The sequence below is a fragment of the Diadema setosum genome, chromosome 19 (genome assembly GCF_964275005.1).
Source record: "Diadema setosum chromosome 19, eeDiaSeto1, whole genome shotgun sequence".
NCBI classification, from domain to species: domain Eukaryota; kingdom Metazoa; phylum Echinodermata; class Echinoidea; order Diadematoida; family Diadematidae; genus Diadema; species Diadema setosum.
The window spans coordinates 3,083,716-3,097,095 of NC_092703.1; the positions used below are offsets into that span (position 1 = coordinate 3,083,716).

The 13,380-nt window shown below is 39.7% G+C and overlaps 1 protein-coding gene across 1 annotated transcript; it reads left to right on the plus strand.

Moving 5' to 3' along the window:
- The first annotated feature begins 493 nt into the window (after window positions 1–493).
- On the plus strand, window positions 494–10,521 carry LOC140242622 (uncharacterized). The gene is made up of 9 exons (XM_072322375.1): window positions 494–618; window positions 1,619–1,683; window positions 2,861–2,921; window positions 3,563–3,715; window positions 4,761–5,377; window positions 6,584–6,652; window positions 7,787–7,928; window positions 9,770–9,871; window positions 10,420–10,521. The coding sequence occupies exons 1-9, from the start codon at window positions 526–528 to the stop codon at window positions 10,519–10,521; spliced, it is 1,404 nt and encodes a 467-aa protein (XP_072178476.1). The 5' UTR covers window positions 494–525.
- Window positions 10,522–13,380: the final 2,859 nt, after the last annotated feature.

Below are 13,380 nucleotides of genomic sequence, written 5' to 3' on the forward strand. Positions count from 1 at the left end.
CATGTGCACATGAGTAAAAAATGATTATTCTCTTTTTCTCACTTTTTTTTTAGGAACTTCAGTCATTTTCAAAGTGAAAATAATTAATGCGTATAAATGGCTTGCTGAAGTAACAGTTGAAGGGTTTGTTCGCCAAAAAACTGGTCAGGTGGATGTACTGCCCTGCTGGCAAGCACCATTTATAATTGGGATTACTTGTATTATTACATCACAGATGCTTATCTCAGTGAATATAACAAGCAACATGCCCTAAATTAGCCCCCCTTTTTTCTGCTCATGCGCCATGTACAATTGGACGCGTCGACTACACAGCTAGCGATTTTCACTCGTCATTATTTCTTTTGTAGTACTTCGGTACATGGGTCATGGCCATGCGTTTTTTGATACAGGAAATAACATCGCGGAAGCGTTCGTACAGTAACAATTGGAGGCCGATTCTCGCCGGGAAATTCACCTAATTCGCCTGGCCTGTAGCTTCTCTGAACAGGTTTTTCTGCGATCGTCTGAAGATAACTTCATGTCCACATGTCGCTTAAAAGTGAAGCTCTTTTTGCGTGCACGAAGTGCAATAGCAGACATCCATTTGATGAATTATCACAAGGACAACAGCTTTGCAAGGTAAGCTTCTTGTTCACACACTTCACTTCGTTGTGTGCATTTTCCAGCTACAGCTTTCGTATCGCGAGTTTACTTGCAGCCACTGCCCATTGCAAACAATGCCGGATGCAACGGGCGGAGCTTACGTCTCGCTTCAGCTGCAGACATCGATAGGAACTCACGTGGGAAATCCGTATATTGTCTGCCGGAATCTGTATTTATGAGTACGAAATGGCGTCAAATTAGTACACCACACACTTTCATATATTCTTGGATATGTTTCTACATCATCAGTGCAGTGTTGTAGTCTGCCTAAACTGATTTTCTTTGTGCCTTTCTCATTGTGAATGTGAGTGTGTGTGACTGAGTGAGGGTGAGCTGAGCTGAGCTGTGTGTAGTGTTACATGAGCTAGATTTTTAATCTAAATTTTAGAGTCGCCTTGCACTGTAACTGGGAGGAAAAAGAAATGAACAAACAGCAGATGAGCAGAATCCTATGTTTGTTTCATATTATTAGGAAGAGATGTGTAAGATTTTAGTTTGATGCAATTGTAAATTTTTTATGAACATGTTGCAATATGTGATGAGACTCCCTGAGCGAGAGGATTTTGAAGGAATCGTTGCCCACAGGCACAGCAACCCCAGTAAGTGAACAACACAAGATCTGAAGATAAATTCAATTATGATTAGACCAGATGAACTACAATGTATCTTCCAAAAGCAAGAGGCATGCCAATATCGATTATGACTGATGAATTGCAATTAATCAATGGTATGACCTGTTCTGGCTTACAAGATAACAAGTTTGAATGTTGTTTGTTACTTGTTCCTGTAATTTCACCTTATGCCAGCTAACTACAGTACAACAATTACCGTGCATCACTCTGCTTTAGGGATGTAGAATATACTAATCAGGAGAAAAATAATAAGAAGGGTTTCTTGATATTTGACTTCATTTTTCTGAAACAAACTTCTGCTACAATGTAATTATTCTTCAACCTTTTTTTTTTTTTCCACACAGGAATGTCGCGGGGCTTATCCAGTCGTCAAATGTACTTACTGCAGAACAGAATTTCAACAAGAGAAGTGAGAATGCCATAAGCGCTGTTCATATACAACCAAGGGAAACAATACCTGAAATAAAGAAAAGGCCAAAACATCAGAAATAGTCTTGCGCAAGAACACATTTTAGTACAGGCATGTGTTTTTGTCACACCAGAAAGGAAATTTTTCAACCCTTTCAGAGTTCCCATACATATGAATTACACAAATTCTGGGTATTGTTATTTGAAAACTGATAAAACTGTGTATGTTCATTGTGTTTGTAATGATTTAGGGGGTGACTACAAATCAAGATGAAGCAAAATTGCACTTTTAGAAGGTTTACAAATCAACACAAATAACCCAATTAAATCCAAATGGGAAGGACTGAACTCACTACTACCGTGGGAATTGTGATGACAGATGACATGAAGATCACATTATCAAGCTGTGTCTCTGGAGAAATATTTATCTGCTGTTTGAAACATTAATATCTAAAGCATACTGTAGGTATGTGTAGACTTGGCCTAGCAGGTGAACTCGGCCCCGAGCGTGCAATACAACTAGTTGTAATGTGCTGGGGGCCAAGTTTACCCGTGACTACGGTATGTCTTTATATTTTGCAGTAAATGTGTGCAACAGTTCACTGAATATTTTGTAATAACTGTGCAACAAAAGCCGCAGAGCAGATACTTCTAGTTTTTAGTGAAATTGGCCCAGTATGAAGTATCATTCTCAAGTAAATTCCATTTCAGCATTGTCAGGGTATCCTACATTTTGTACATTGTAGCAGCCAGTGGTTTAATACCTTGCACAAGGCATTTTAATGTGGGAACCTTGACTTGTCTAAGTTTAGTAAGCATTTTTTTTAATTCATCCATTGATTTATTTCAAGAATTCCGTAAGATGCTTTGATGGATTACATTTTTAGAATTTTTATCCTATAAAAATGTCTGAACTCATACTGCTGCCCCTCCCCCTTTTGCTCAAGCTGTCATAGTTCAATAATTTCACTAAATTCATTAAGAAAAATAAATCTTCTTTTGTAGATGCACTGTACAAATTCCCAATATATTTGATGACATCCTTTACCTGCAATGATGAATTTGAGTTCACATGTAGATGCCTTATTTGTGATGAAATAACATGTACAGTGTTGTATTACAAGGCGCTTATGACCGGATGCAATCTGAAATTGTTGACCATACTTTTCTCTTTGCAGCAAGAGCAGCACAAATGCAATCTGCAAGAAATGTGCACAGAATGTGAAGACGTACGGCACGGTAAGTTCTTCCAATTCATCATTCTTCTCATCATCGTTTTTTTGACATCGGCTGCGAGTAGGTCTTCTTTGTTTGTCAGGAGCAGACTTTACGGGATATTAGAAAAAAGGGGAAAATACATCTTGGTGTTAAATACAAGATAGCATTGAAACATCAACCAATGTCACCATGTTGGCACATGGTTCATAAAGTTTTGATATAGCAACTGTTAATTAACAAAACTTTGTGTGAATTAATATTCATCTCGTGTGGTATTAAGAGTTACTAGAAGAAGAAGTTTCAATCAGCTACATGTACATGTGTACAATCGAACAATCACTATCATGTCCTGGATAATTGTTGCCATGTAGAAAGTAGAAATTGGTGTATTCTTTACCATCCAGGGCCCCGTTTCATAAAACTTGTTATCAGTGACAAGTTGTTTATGTGAAAGCTACGGAAATCATTGCATCTGATTGGCTGAGAGCAAATTTGTCATAGAAATGTGGCAGTTGTCACTGATAACAAGTTTTATGAAACAGGGTCCAGGAGACTGATCTTTGGCATGAAGGCTCTCTATTGGCATTCACTTCTATTCAGTAATATCTGGTTTGTGTGCCTAGTCCAGTGACTCCATCAATCATCCACTTTTACACGTACAGCCCAAGCCCTGTGAATACTGCAACGTTATCGCTGCATTCATCGGGAACAAATGCCAGAGGTGCTCAAACTCGGAGAAGAAGTATGGCCCCCCACACACGTGCGAGCAGTGTAAACAAAAGTGTGCTTTTGACCGCAAGGATGAGAGGAAGAAGGTATTAAAACACATATTCAGTCAAAAAGAAAGAAAGCTAGGGTCATCAAGGGCTCATAACTGGTTAATGATAAGTCCATGAAGTCAGTCATAAACCATTAGTTGTTTGTAGGCAGCTTGTGAAACTTCACAAACTACTATGCAGTATTCCAGGTTGTGTTTTCAGTAGTTGGTATTATTTCAGTAAAGTTGATATCACCAACTTGCACATTTTGCTGGTCACCTGCATAAAGTATAGAAGCTGGATTCTTAACCATAAATCAAGCAAACTCATGAAATGATACATGTACCAGGGCCTTTGATGCTGTATTTACTACATTAAAAGACATGTTCAAGATGCATGTGATAATGAAGAGATTACATTGAAACTTGTCAAGTATACTACAGACCTTGCTTTAACCAACCATGTGAGTTACAATGTACTCTCTGTGAATGCATCTAATATAAAAAAAAAAAAAAAAAAAAAAAAAAAAAAGAAGATTTTGAACTTGAATTCTGGTAGTGAACTGAATCAACATAGTTGCAGCAAGTTGTTATTTTGATAGGTCTAATTTGCCACAAGGCCCTTTGTTAATGTCTAGAATGTTCACAAGGACTTCTTAGTGACAGATGTAACCCTTGTTCAGTAATGTGGTGCCCTTATAATGATCTGTAAACTTGATAAGAAGTCATTAAGTTGTATTCAGTTCATTGCATGTACTCTGAAGAGAAAAAAAAAATTAAGATGTAGATCAATTTGGATATGAGGCGTGTGGGAAGAGTGAAGAGTTTGCAGACTAAACAGACCATTCGAAAAGAAAAACATCATAAGTTTATGTTTTAAGAAACAACAATATGTATTATCATTTGGCAGGTATTTTCACATTTTATCCCAGTGCTGACTGGGAAATGAAAGATGAAGGCCCTATAGCCAAAACTGAGGAGTTATCAAAGTTTTGTTTTTGTTACTTGTTTATTCATTTTTATTTCCTTGTAATGTAGGCATAGCAGGAAAAGGCATAAGTTGTTCATTTATCATGTCTTTAATGAATTGATTTTGCACACAGGTTGATGGGAAACTTCTGTGTTGGTTGTGTACATTGTCTTACAAACGGGTACTTCAAAAGGCGAAAAAGAGGAAATACGACCTGACGAATCGCGATCACCATCGGAATTCCTCGAGTGATGGAGGGACACGGGGTAGCAGCAACGGTGGAGGAGGGGGCACAGGGGGAGGACCCACTGCAGGGAGCGGGGGCGGTGGAGGGAATGGGGGAAACGGGGGAGGGGGAGGAGCCAGCACACCCACAGCCCTGACCCCAACAGGCAATCCCACCGCCACCACCACCGCCCAGTCACAGAACACTGCCTCGCCCCTGAAAAACAGGAACACCAACCGCGACACACCTACCTCAGTGGGGCGAAACCGCAGTGAGAACGCGTCCGGCGGCTCGGGAACCGGGAGCCTTTTCAGTCGGGACTCGTCGACAAGAGAAGGCAGAGATAGAGAGAGGGGAGGAGGAGGAAGTGGAGGAGGAGGAGGAGGAGGAGGAGATAAAGATAGGGACAGAGACAGGGACAAAGGTAGAGAGAGACATAGAGACAGGAATCGTGACAGGGAAAAGGAGAAAAAGGACGATCGTGACCATCGGCACCACAACTCAAAATCCAACGAGAAGAAACAGTGAGTGTGGCTGGAATTTTGTCAATATTTTGATGCCACATCAGGGCTCGACACTAACGGTGGCCCGGTGGCCCAGGGCCACCAAAATTTCAGAAATCAAGAATTTGGTGGCCTGATAGGGCCACCAAAAAAGGTCGGATGTTTGCCTTTGGGCCACCAAAAATAAAAGTTAGTGTGGAGCCCTGGGTGTTTGAACGATTTATTTATTCACTTATGAAGTATTTTTCTAGATACATAATTCTGTGTGTCTGTCTCTGTTGATGAGGGGGAACATTGATAATCAATCACTACTCTGAAGCCATAGCTTACCATCTCACATAACGTGCAATGCCATGATATTAGGACACTTCTGTGTTTTGAGAAGTCCTGGTGGGGTTTCCGTTTTAGTCAAGGAGCAAGACATTGCTCAGTTTATGTACAAAACAGCAACTTAATATTCAAGTGGCAACCGTGCTCAATATGAATCTGTTTGAATCTCCCAGACAAACTAACAGTATGGGCCTCATGTTTCCCTGCCACAAATACAGCTTTATGCACCCCTTCTTTCAACTGAAACAATTACTCTGAGATACTCTTGTTTTGACAGGAGAGTATGTTTGTCCTGTATATACCTGTGTCAAGGCAAGTATGAAATCCCAGCTATGTTTCAAATATCAATCTTGTTTTTATACAACTTTACTATCATGCAAGTTAATGTATACAAGACTGTTTTAGTCATCTTTATATTCTTGTTTTTTGATGTGGTTTTTTTTTTTTTTCTTGATGTGTTTTTACTAGGCCACAAATGTGTAGCAGATTTTTTGTTTCTTCTCTTTTTTTTTTTGGTAAATTTTTAAATTTCACAAAAATATAATCATATTCTGTGTGGGAGGATTTTCAAACAGCATACCCTGAGTTCATCTGGCGAGATCGTAAAGAGAATGTGACCACAAGGAAAATGTGAAATTATTTGTATATATGTGTAAGAAATGAAGTTCTCTGTAGGTGAGGTTTTGGTAATGTGAGCTGGAAAGTGAATCTTTCAGTCCTGTTTGATACTATTTTACCCACCCTACATTGAAATGGGAGCAAAATATCTTGATATTTCTTCAGTATAACCCCCCCCCTCTTTTTGTCATTATAGTGGCAGTAATTTGCCTGTTTTCCGTTCAAAGGATTTTTCTGTGACATAGTAAATATGTGCTTGTTTTTCACTCTGACCCTCAGAACACTTCATGAGCCTGAGTTGAAACGGACCAAATCAGAACACTCCAGCAACGGCGCCTTACCTTCTGCGTAAGTGTAGTTCTCATTCATTTTTCTGATTTGTGAAGTCAAGATGTGTGTTCTTATTATCAGATTTAATTTTCATACAGAGCATAAGCAACACAAAATGAATTCTAAAAGTCACATATTGAGCTTGGCATATTGAATAAGATAAAATTCATTTAACCACTATACGTTCATCACATCAACACAGATTTGTCTTCATTTCCCTTCTAAGAAAAGATTCCTCAACCATCAGTTTGCATCAAAAACAGAATTGATCAGATTTGTTTGTAGTTGGGAACATGCTGCCTGAATACATGTATGTAATATTGACATTAACAAGCAATGTGTGTGTGTTTGGTGTCCAGTGTCTACATTATCCTGAATTGACTGTCACTTAAACTGTGGCGACACGTATTTCAAAATCATATGTTGTATTTTTCGTTTGATTTGTTTATGTGTTCATAGCTTTGCGCCAAATGCTTGGTTCTTCCAGCTGGAACTTGTGTCTATTGTGACAGGTTCAGGCAATGGTAGTAGAGTCCAAAAACATTTCTGCTCTGTGCTAGGTTTGCAAACTGAAAACTATCAGGGTGGGGAAACCCCTTATACAGTGCCCCAGTCTTAAGATCCGGCCAACTAGAATTGACAGGAAATGTTCTTGAGGGGGTGGAGATGGTGCACATTGTAACTGGATTTTGTTCTGCACCATACCCAGCCACAAGATTGTAGAGAGATCAGCTGTTTTGCAAATAACCACTACACTCGCGTCTTTGGATCTTCAATGCAGATTGTGTGGTCTCAACAAGACTTCATCAAGCCCAAGGAATAGAGATTACAAATGTACATACATGTAGTGATCATGACACACATTAAAGGTCATTTATCTTGGTGTTATCTCTTTTTGCTGCTGTCCTCTTCCCCATAGATTTACAAAGACTGGACAATGTAGATCACTTGATTGCCATAACAACACAAACAAGCTTATGTGGTGAAGCTAGGATGTTGCCTCTGCTTCTATCTCTCTCTCTCTCTCTCTCTGGATCATCCAAGGCTGGCATGACCTTCATCGACCCTGGCAGCACAGCATGTTGGTTTTTTACAATGCAGTTTGTACATCACAATGATGGACTAATGTCCTTTTTGCTCTTGACTTTGTAGATCATCCAAGACAGATATGACCTTTATTGACCCCGGCAACACAGACCACATGGTTGCCATGACACAGCTCAGAGAACAGGTCGCCTCCCTGAAGAAGGTGCTGGCGGAGAAAGAGAAAGCCATCTTGGAACGTGATAAGAAGGTATGCTTGTCAAGTCTAACCACAGGGTGCGACATAAGCAGTTGCCCAATTGCCCGGGGCAAGTGAAAAAAAAAATTGGGCAATTTTTTTGAACAATTTAAACAAATGCTTGCCGGAATTGGGCAAGCAAAAAGTTTTGAAGCCACCTTTTTTTCATGTATTCCCCCCAACGAACCCACAAAGTCAACCATGCAGAAGCCCAAAGATAATGACTGTTTAATGATGTAATGCACTTTATATTGCTTCTCAGCAACTTTCCAACACTTTCGTGAAGAAGCCCCAATGCAATTCTCCATATCGCATATAGCAAAATATCGTCCCAGAATGCATTGCGCAATCAACATCCTGGCTTTTATGCAGTCAGCTTAACTTCCGGTTATCGCCAACGCGTTACGTACGCAATGCACTGCACCGCAATGCACTGCACACCAACGCACAGTTCCACTTGCATCGGTAGCGTCTGCTCAACATCGGTCACGTAAATTTTACCTTTTCAGCGAGTGCCTTTCTAGAGGCTATTAATCATGGATGATCGCTACAGATTCAAGAACTATTGCTCCCTACACCTGCCCCGCTGCCCCCGGCGAACTAGAGGCCCATTGCACTGCTGCTAGTGCTGAGTACACAGTTACAACTGCTGCACTGAAATGTGCCGTGTTCATCTATTCTTCAGATCATTTATGAGGCCAACATTACTGAAACTATACCTCTTCACAGATTTCAGAGATGTTGAAATCCCTAATCTGAATGTTTTCACTTCATATTTTACTATTTTGACTTCGATAAAATAGTTGAAAATTGACCCATGTGTACGATCTTTTCATCGCACGCGACGATCTCTATTACAGTCCCACATATACAGATTTGTGTAAGTTCTCCACACAAGAAGCCTATGGCAAAATTGTACACGATGAATAAGTGTGTGGGACGCTAGCCGCGCCGCTGCACGCAGCGTGCATGCATAATAGCGCGCGGAGGGATAGCTGTAACCAGAAGTGGGGTTGACTGCAAATCGCTCCAAAATACGCCGATTAAATTAGTGCGCCGCCAACGTTGGTTCTTTTATAGCTATATGCGATATGGAGAATTCAACAGCAGCACTTGATCGGATCAAGTTTGTGACTCCATTGTGTTTAAGCATGCAAATCAATGTGTGCTGTTTATTCAAGTGATTGTGTTTTATTAAGCCCTTGACTAACACATAATTTTTCTATATTATGTCCTTATATTATGGACATTATTTTCAGGCAAGTAAAATTAATGTTCAGGCAAGCGTTTTGCAGCAAATTTGAAAATCTGCTTGCCTGATCTAGCAAGTGGTAAAACAAAGTTACGTAGCACCCTGAACCAATTTTCTTCTAGGGCGTCTCCTTTGAGATTTTTAACGACAGAATCTCTCTCATTCACTGGAGATAATGTAAGAGGGTGTGCTTCCAAATATGCTCACATTGGCTGGAAATAGTGACATGACCTAGAACATTGGTCTCGGTGATCGAAGGCAAATGAGATATTGTCTGAGGTCAACCAGATGATGTCATATTGATAGAATATGAGATGATTTTCGAACTCGTTCTCATATCTTATGCCAGTACTGGGAAACGGGGTAATCAAATATTTCATAGCGTATCATCTGATGATAGTGAGTAGCTTTTTACTTGCTTAGATGAAGACGAAATTTCCTTGGAATTTTTGTGCACTCAAGTACCTTTGCAATATTTTGTCAAGCTTTTTTTTTCTTTAATGAAATTTTACACAGTGCAAGGAGTGACACATGTCTCCGCAATGCTTGTATATTTTGATCCTTGTGGGCTCTGGACAATTTGTTTGCTGTATTTGTCTAGATTACAGAGCTGAAAGCCATTCACATGCAGATCGAGAGAGATCTTCGCACAAGACTTCAAACTCTGCAGAAGGAACATCAGGATACGGTCGATGACTTACAGGTTCGTGTGCTGAGTGTGACATCTAAGGCTGAAAAACGAATTCAGCAATTACCAAGAAGAAGAAATGATTTTGAAATCTTTTCTCCCAGGATCACACAACAAGAGGCTCTTTTGAGCATTGTTATAAAGAAAATCTCAAACCAGAAAAATTAGCCATGACCAACACTTTGAATGTTGATTTCTTGGTTTTTGCTTTTGTTTTTGTCTTAATTTCATTCAAAAAAAATTTTGGTCCAAACTTTGTGTTAATTGTGTTATTACTTTCTTTCTTTTTTTGATTTCAGGTCAGTTTCCCTTTATTTGCATTTATTAGTTCTTTTTTTTAAACAAACTTCAGCTTCCAAGGTAATATTTGTCATTTTCTTTAGATATTACTACTCAACCCTAGTAAAAAGTATGTTTGAAAAGAACATGATCCACTATTCATAACCAAATGAAGTGAATATAAAAACATATGTTTTGTAGCATATAAGACTGTGATGCACCTAATGGTATGAATTGCTTCAAGATATCTCTTTTTCATGTGTGTAAATTTTGTTTGTCTGCAGGCCAAGAATCGTGCCCTTACAAAACAGGTTGCCCAGCTTTCCAAGTCATCAAAAGATAAGGAGAAAGAGAAAGATAAGGAGAAAGACAAGGTGACTATATGACAGACTTGTTAGATTTTGGAGCCCTCGGAGCAAACAGAAACGATCTCTCTTTTTGTCTTTTCTTCTCGTCAATGGCAAAGCACAAATGCCGAGACTCGTGTGTGAGCGGCATCCTGAACCACGTGGAAAAACACTCTCGCGTCGACTTTCAACAAGGCAGTACGTAGTCAAGTGTGTGTTTTTGTGTGCGTCACGCTGCAGATAGCGATGATCTCTTCTCAGTCCCACGTACTGCCATCTGTGTCAACACCGCTGCAGAATGTTTGCACTGTCTATGCATACACGGAGCTGAGCAGTCTGAGAGGCATTGCTCTTCAACACTCAGGAGGTGACATCAAAACATTTTTGTGGCTGTCACTATTGTGATTCTGCATTTTTAAAACCAACAGAAGGCTTTGGAGTTTGCACAGAGAAGCAATTCTGCGGTGCTGTTTATCGCACTGAGTGGATTGCATCCACACAAAATGGACCTAAGTTTATTTAGAACAGGACAAAAGGCAAACAAAGTCTTTACAAATGAATAAACTAATCACAGATCATATTTGTCCTGCTTTTATATGGTGCCCATTCACCGCAGGCATGTTTTTAACAGAGTTTGATATTTATGCAATAGAGCTATGATATTCCCTATTTTCTCTCATATATATTAGGTGTCCGAGCTATCCGTCAATGTTATGAGTAACATGTAATATAGTGTATTGTTGGGTAATATAAGTCCTTGTTTTTGCAGTGTTTTATGAAGGGAACTGGTGGTAAATTTGAGTTACAGTATTTGCTGCTACCATGGCAACAGTCCAAATGCACACAGAGGAGGGTGAAGGTGTTCTGCCAACTCTTGCCACGGTGACCTGTGATTGGTTGAAAGTTACAGCTGTCACAACTTGTCGCGTGCATGAGGACCCTGGAATACTGTTCTCACCTTCTGGGCAGTTTTCAAGGCATTATTTACAGCAAGATTTGTGTTATTTCTCTGTTGTTACGTTGAGGTTTTTCTATGCTTTTGATTTTAAATAATGACCAGACAGGCCAACATCATATGGACATTAATCTGATGCATGCATTTACATTGATCAGAGTTTCATAATGTGCAGAGCGCTCAAAAACCCTGTACGGTCAGCTGAGCGAGTTAAGGGTATTGAAAGGATGGACATTGGTCAGAAATAGTGCTATCGGTCACTCCGTCCTGGTCTGTCAAGGTTTTAGAGGAAGAAAGTTTGGTCTGTGTGTCCCACATACTGTGTACGTCATATATATATAGCGAGTATAAATTTTCATGAATCGGGACTTCCAACAATTTCGGGAGTGGTTAAATTCGCAATTGTGGAGACCAGTACAGATCACAGACAATGTATGCGTGCACGTTATATTCATGTCGGGATCGGAATTAATATTTTCATGTGTTTTGAATTCATGAATAGCACCCAACTGGCGAAAATGAAAACATTGCAAAATATTTGGCGTATACAGTATTTTCCAAGGGATGTTTGGGTGTATAAAGAGGTGAATAATTGACCTGTCCATGAGGATGTGCATAGAATCCATCCACTGTGTGTTTGTTACATGCATGTACAAGAAAATCATAAACAGATAATTTTCAGACCACATCCTAGGATTTTAAAGTTGACTGCACTTTCCCTCCGTACTTGTCAGGTTGAAGTACAGCGATCAATTGCTTGTGGTTTGGAGATCATTTCTGGACTCTTGTTTCGTAAGGAAATGTAATGATGAAATGTGGAATTGTCTGTAAAATGCCCTGACATATTGTAGCAGGCAAGTGCTGTAAACATTTTTGTGTGTGTGTGTGTTTTTTTTAATGGTGGGATTGGTGGATGGGGTGTTCATGTCTGTGTGTGTATGGTGGGGTGGGGATGGGAAATATGGCATAGGTACAATTAAGGGATTTATTTTATGATGACGGACAATGGAAATCTCGTAATAATAGTGATATGTCTAATTATGTAAGCCATGAGGAATGAAAATGCATCCAGCGTACCGAAGAATGTTTTAGTTAACTAATGTAGAATTGATGGATATTGACTTATTTCTCCCTGAAAAGTTAGTAATGAGCTATGTAATTGATTTGTCCCGACTAAATACATTTTGATAGTTGGATTCCAGTTTGCATGCAGCAATTATTGGTATGTCAGGCAAATGTAAGGCAAGCTTTCTGATTTTCATTGACCAGCTTTAATATATATATTCTGGGTATGCAAGTTGAATATGTTAATAAACCTGCCTATTGTTTGTAATTTTTGGGATTCGGAGCTGACGGCCTTCTCGTGGCATGAATTTTTCATGAATTGTCACTGGCATCCATTGCATAGTAGTGCAGACAAGAACTTTTGAGTGCATTTAAATATTTAGCGAATCTTGGCTCTCACAAAATTCGCGGAATTTAAAGGCATGTAAAAATTTCTGCTTTCACAGTATTTTTATTACATTCTGTCCCGCCCCTCCATATGATTCCTCCCCCACTCCCTTGTCTGGACCGAGTCTCTCTTTGTTGCTCTCTCTCTCTCTCTCTCTCTCTCTCTCTCTCTCTCTATCTCTCTATGTCTTCCTCCTTCATTAGATGCGTTGGAGCACTTTCCTAAAGCAAACCGGACCATACTGTACCTGAGTCAGAGGAGCGCTCGAACGCTCCTAAATTGTACCGTACCAAACTGAACTGAGCCAAAAGTGGACCACCTCCTGATGATGTACACCAAAAGTGGTCCAACAGCTTACCAAAAGTTCGCGTGTGGAGAATGGGCATAACGCGTACATACATCATTATGCAAATAGTTCATTCTCTTTTTTTCTGGACATCTGTAAGTAGTATAAGTGCACAGGTTGTGGTGAATGACCCTGTTGCCACAC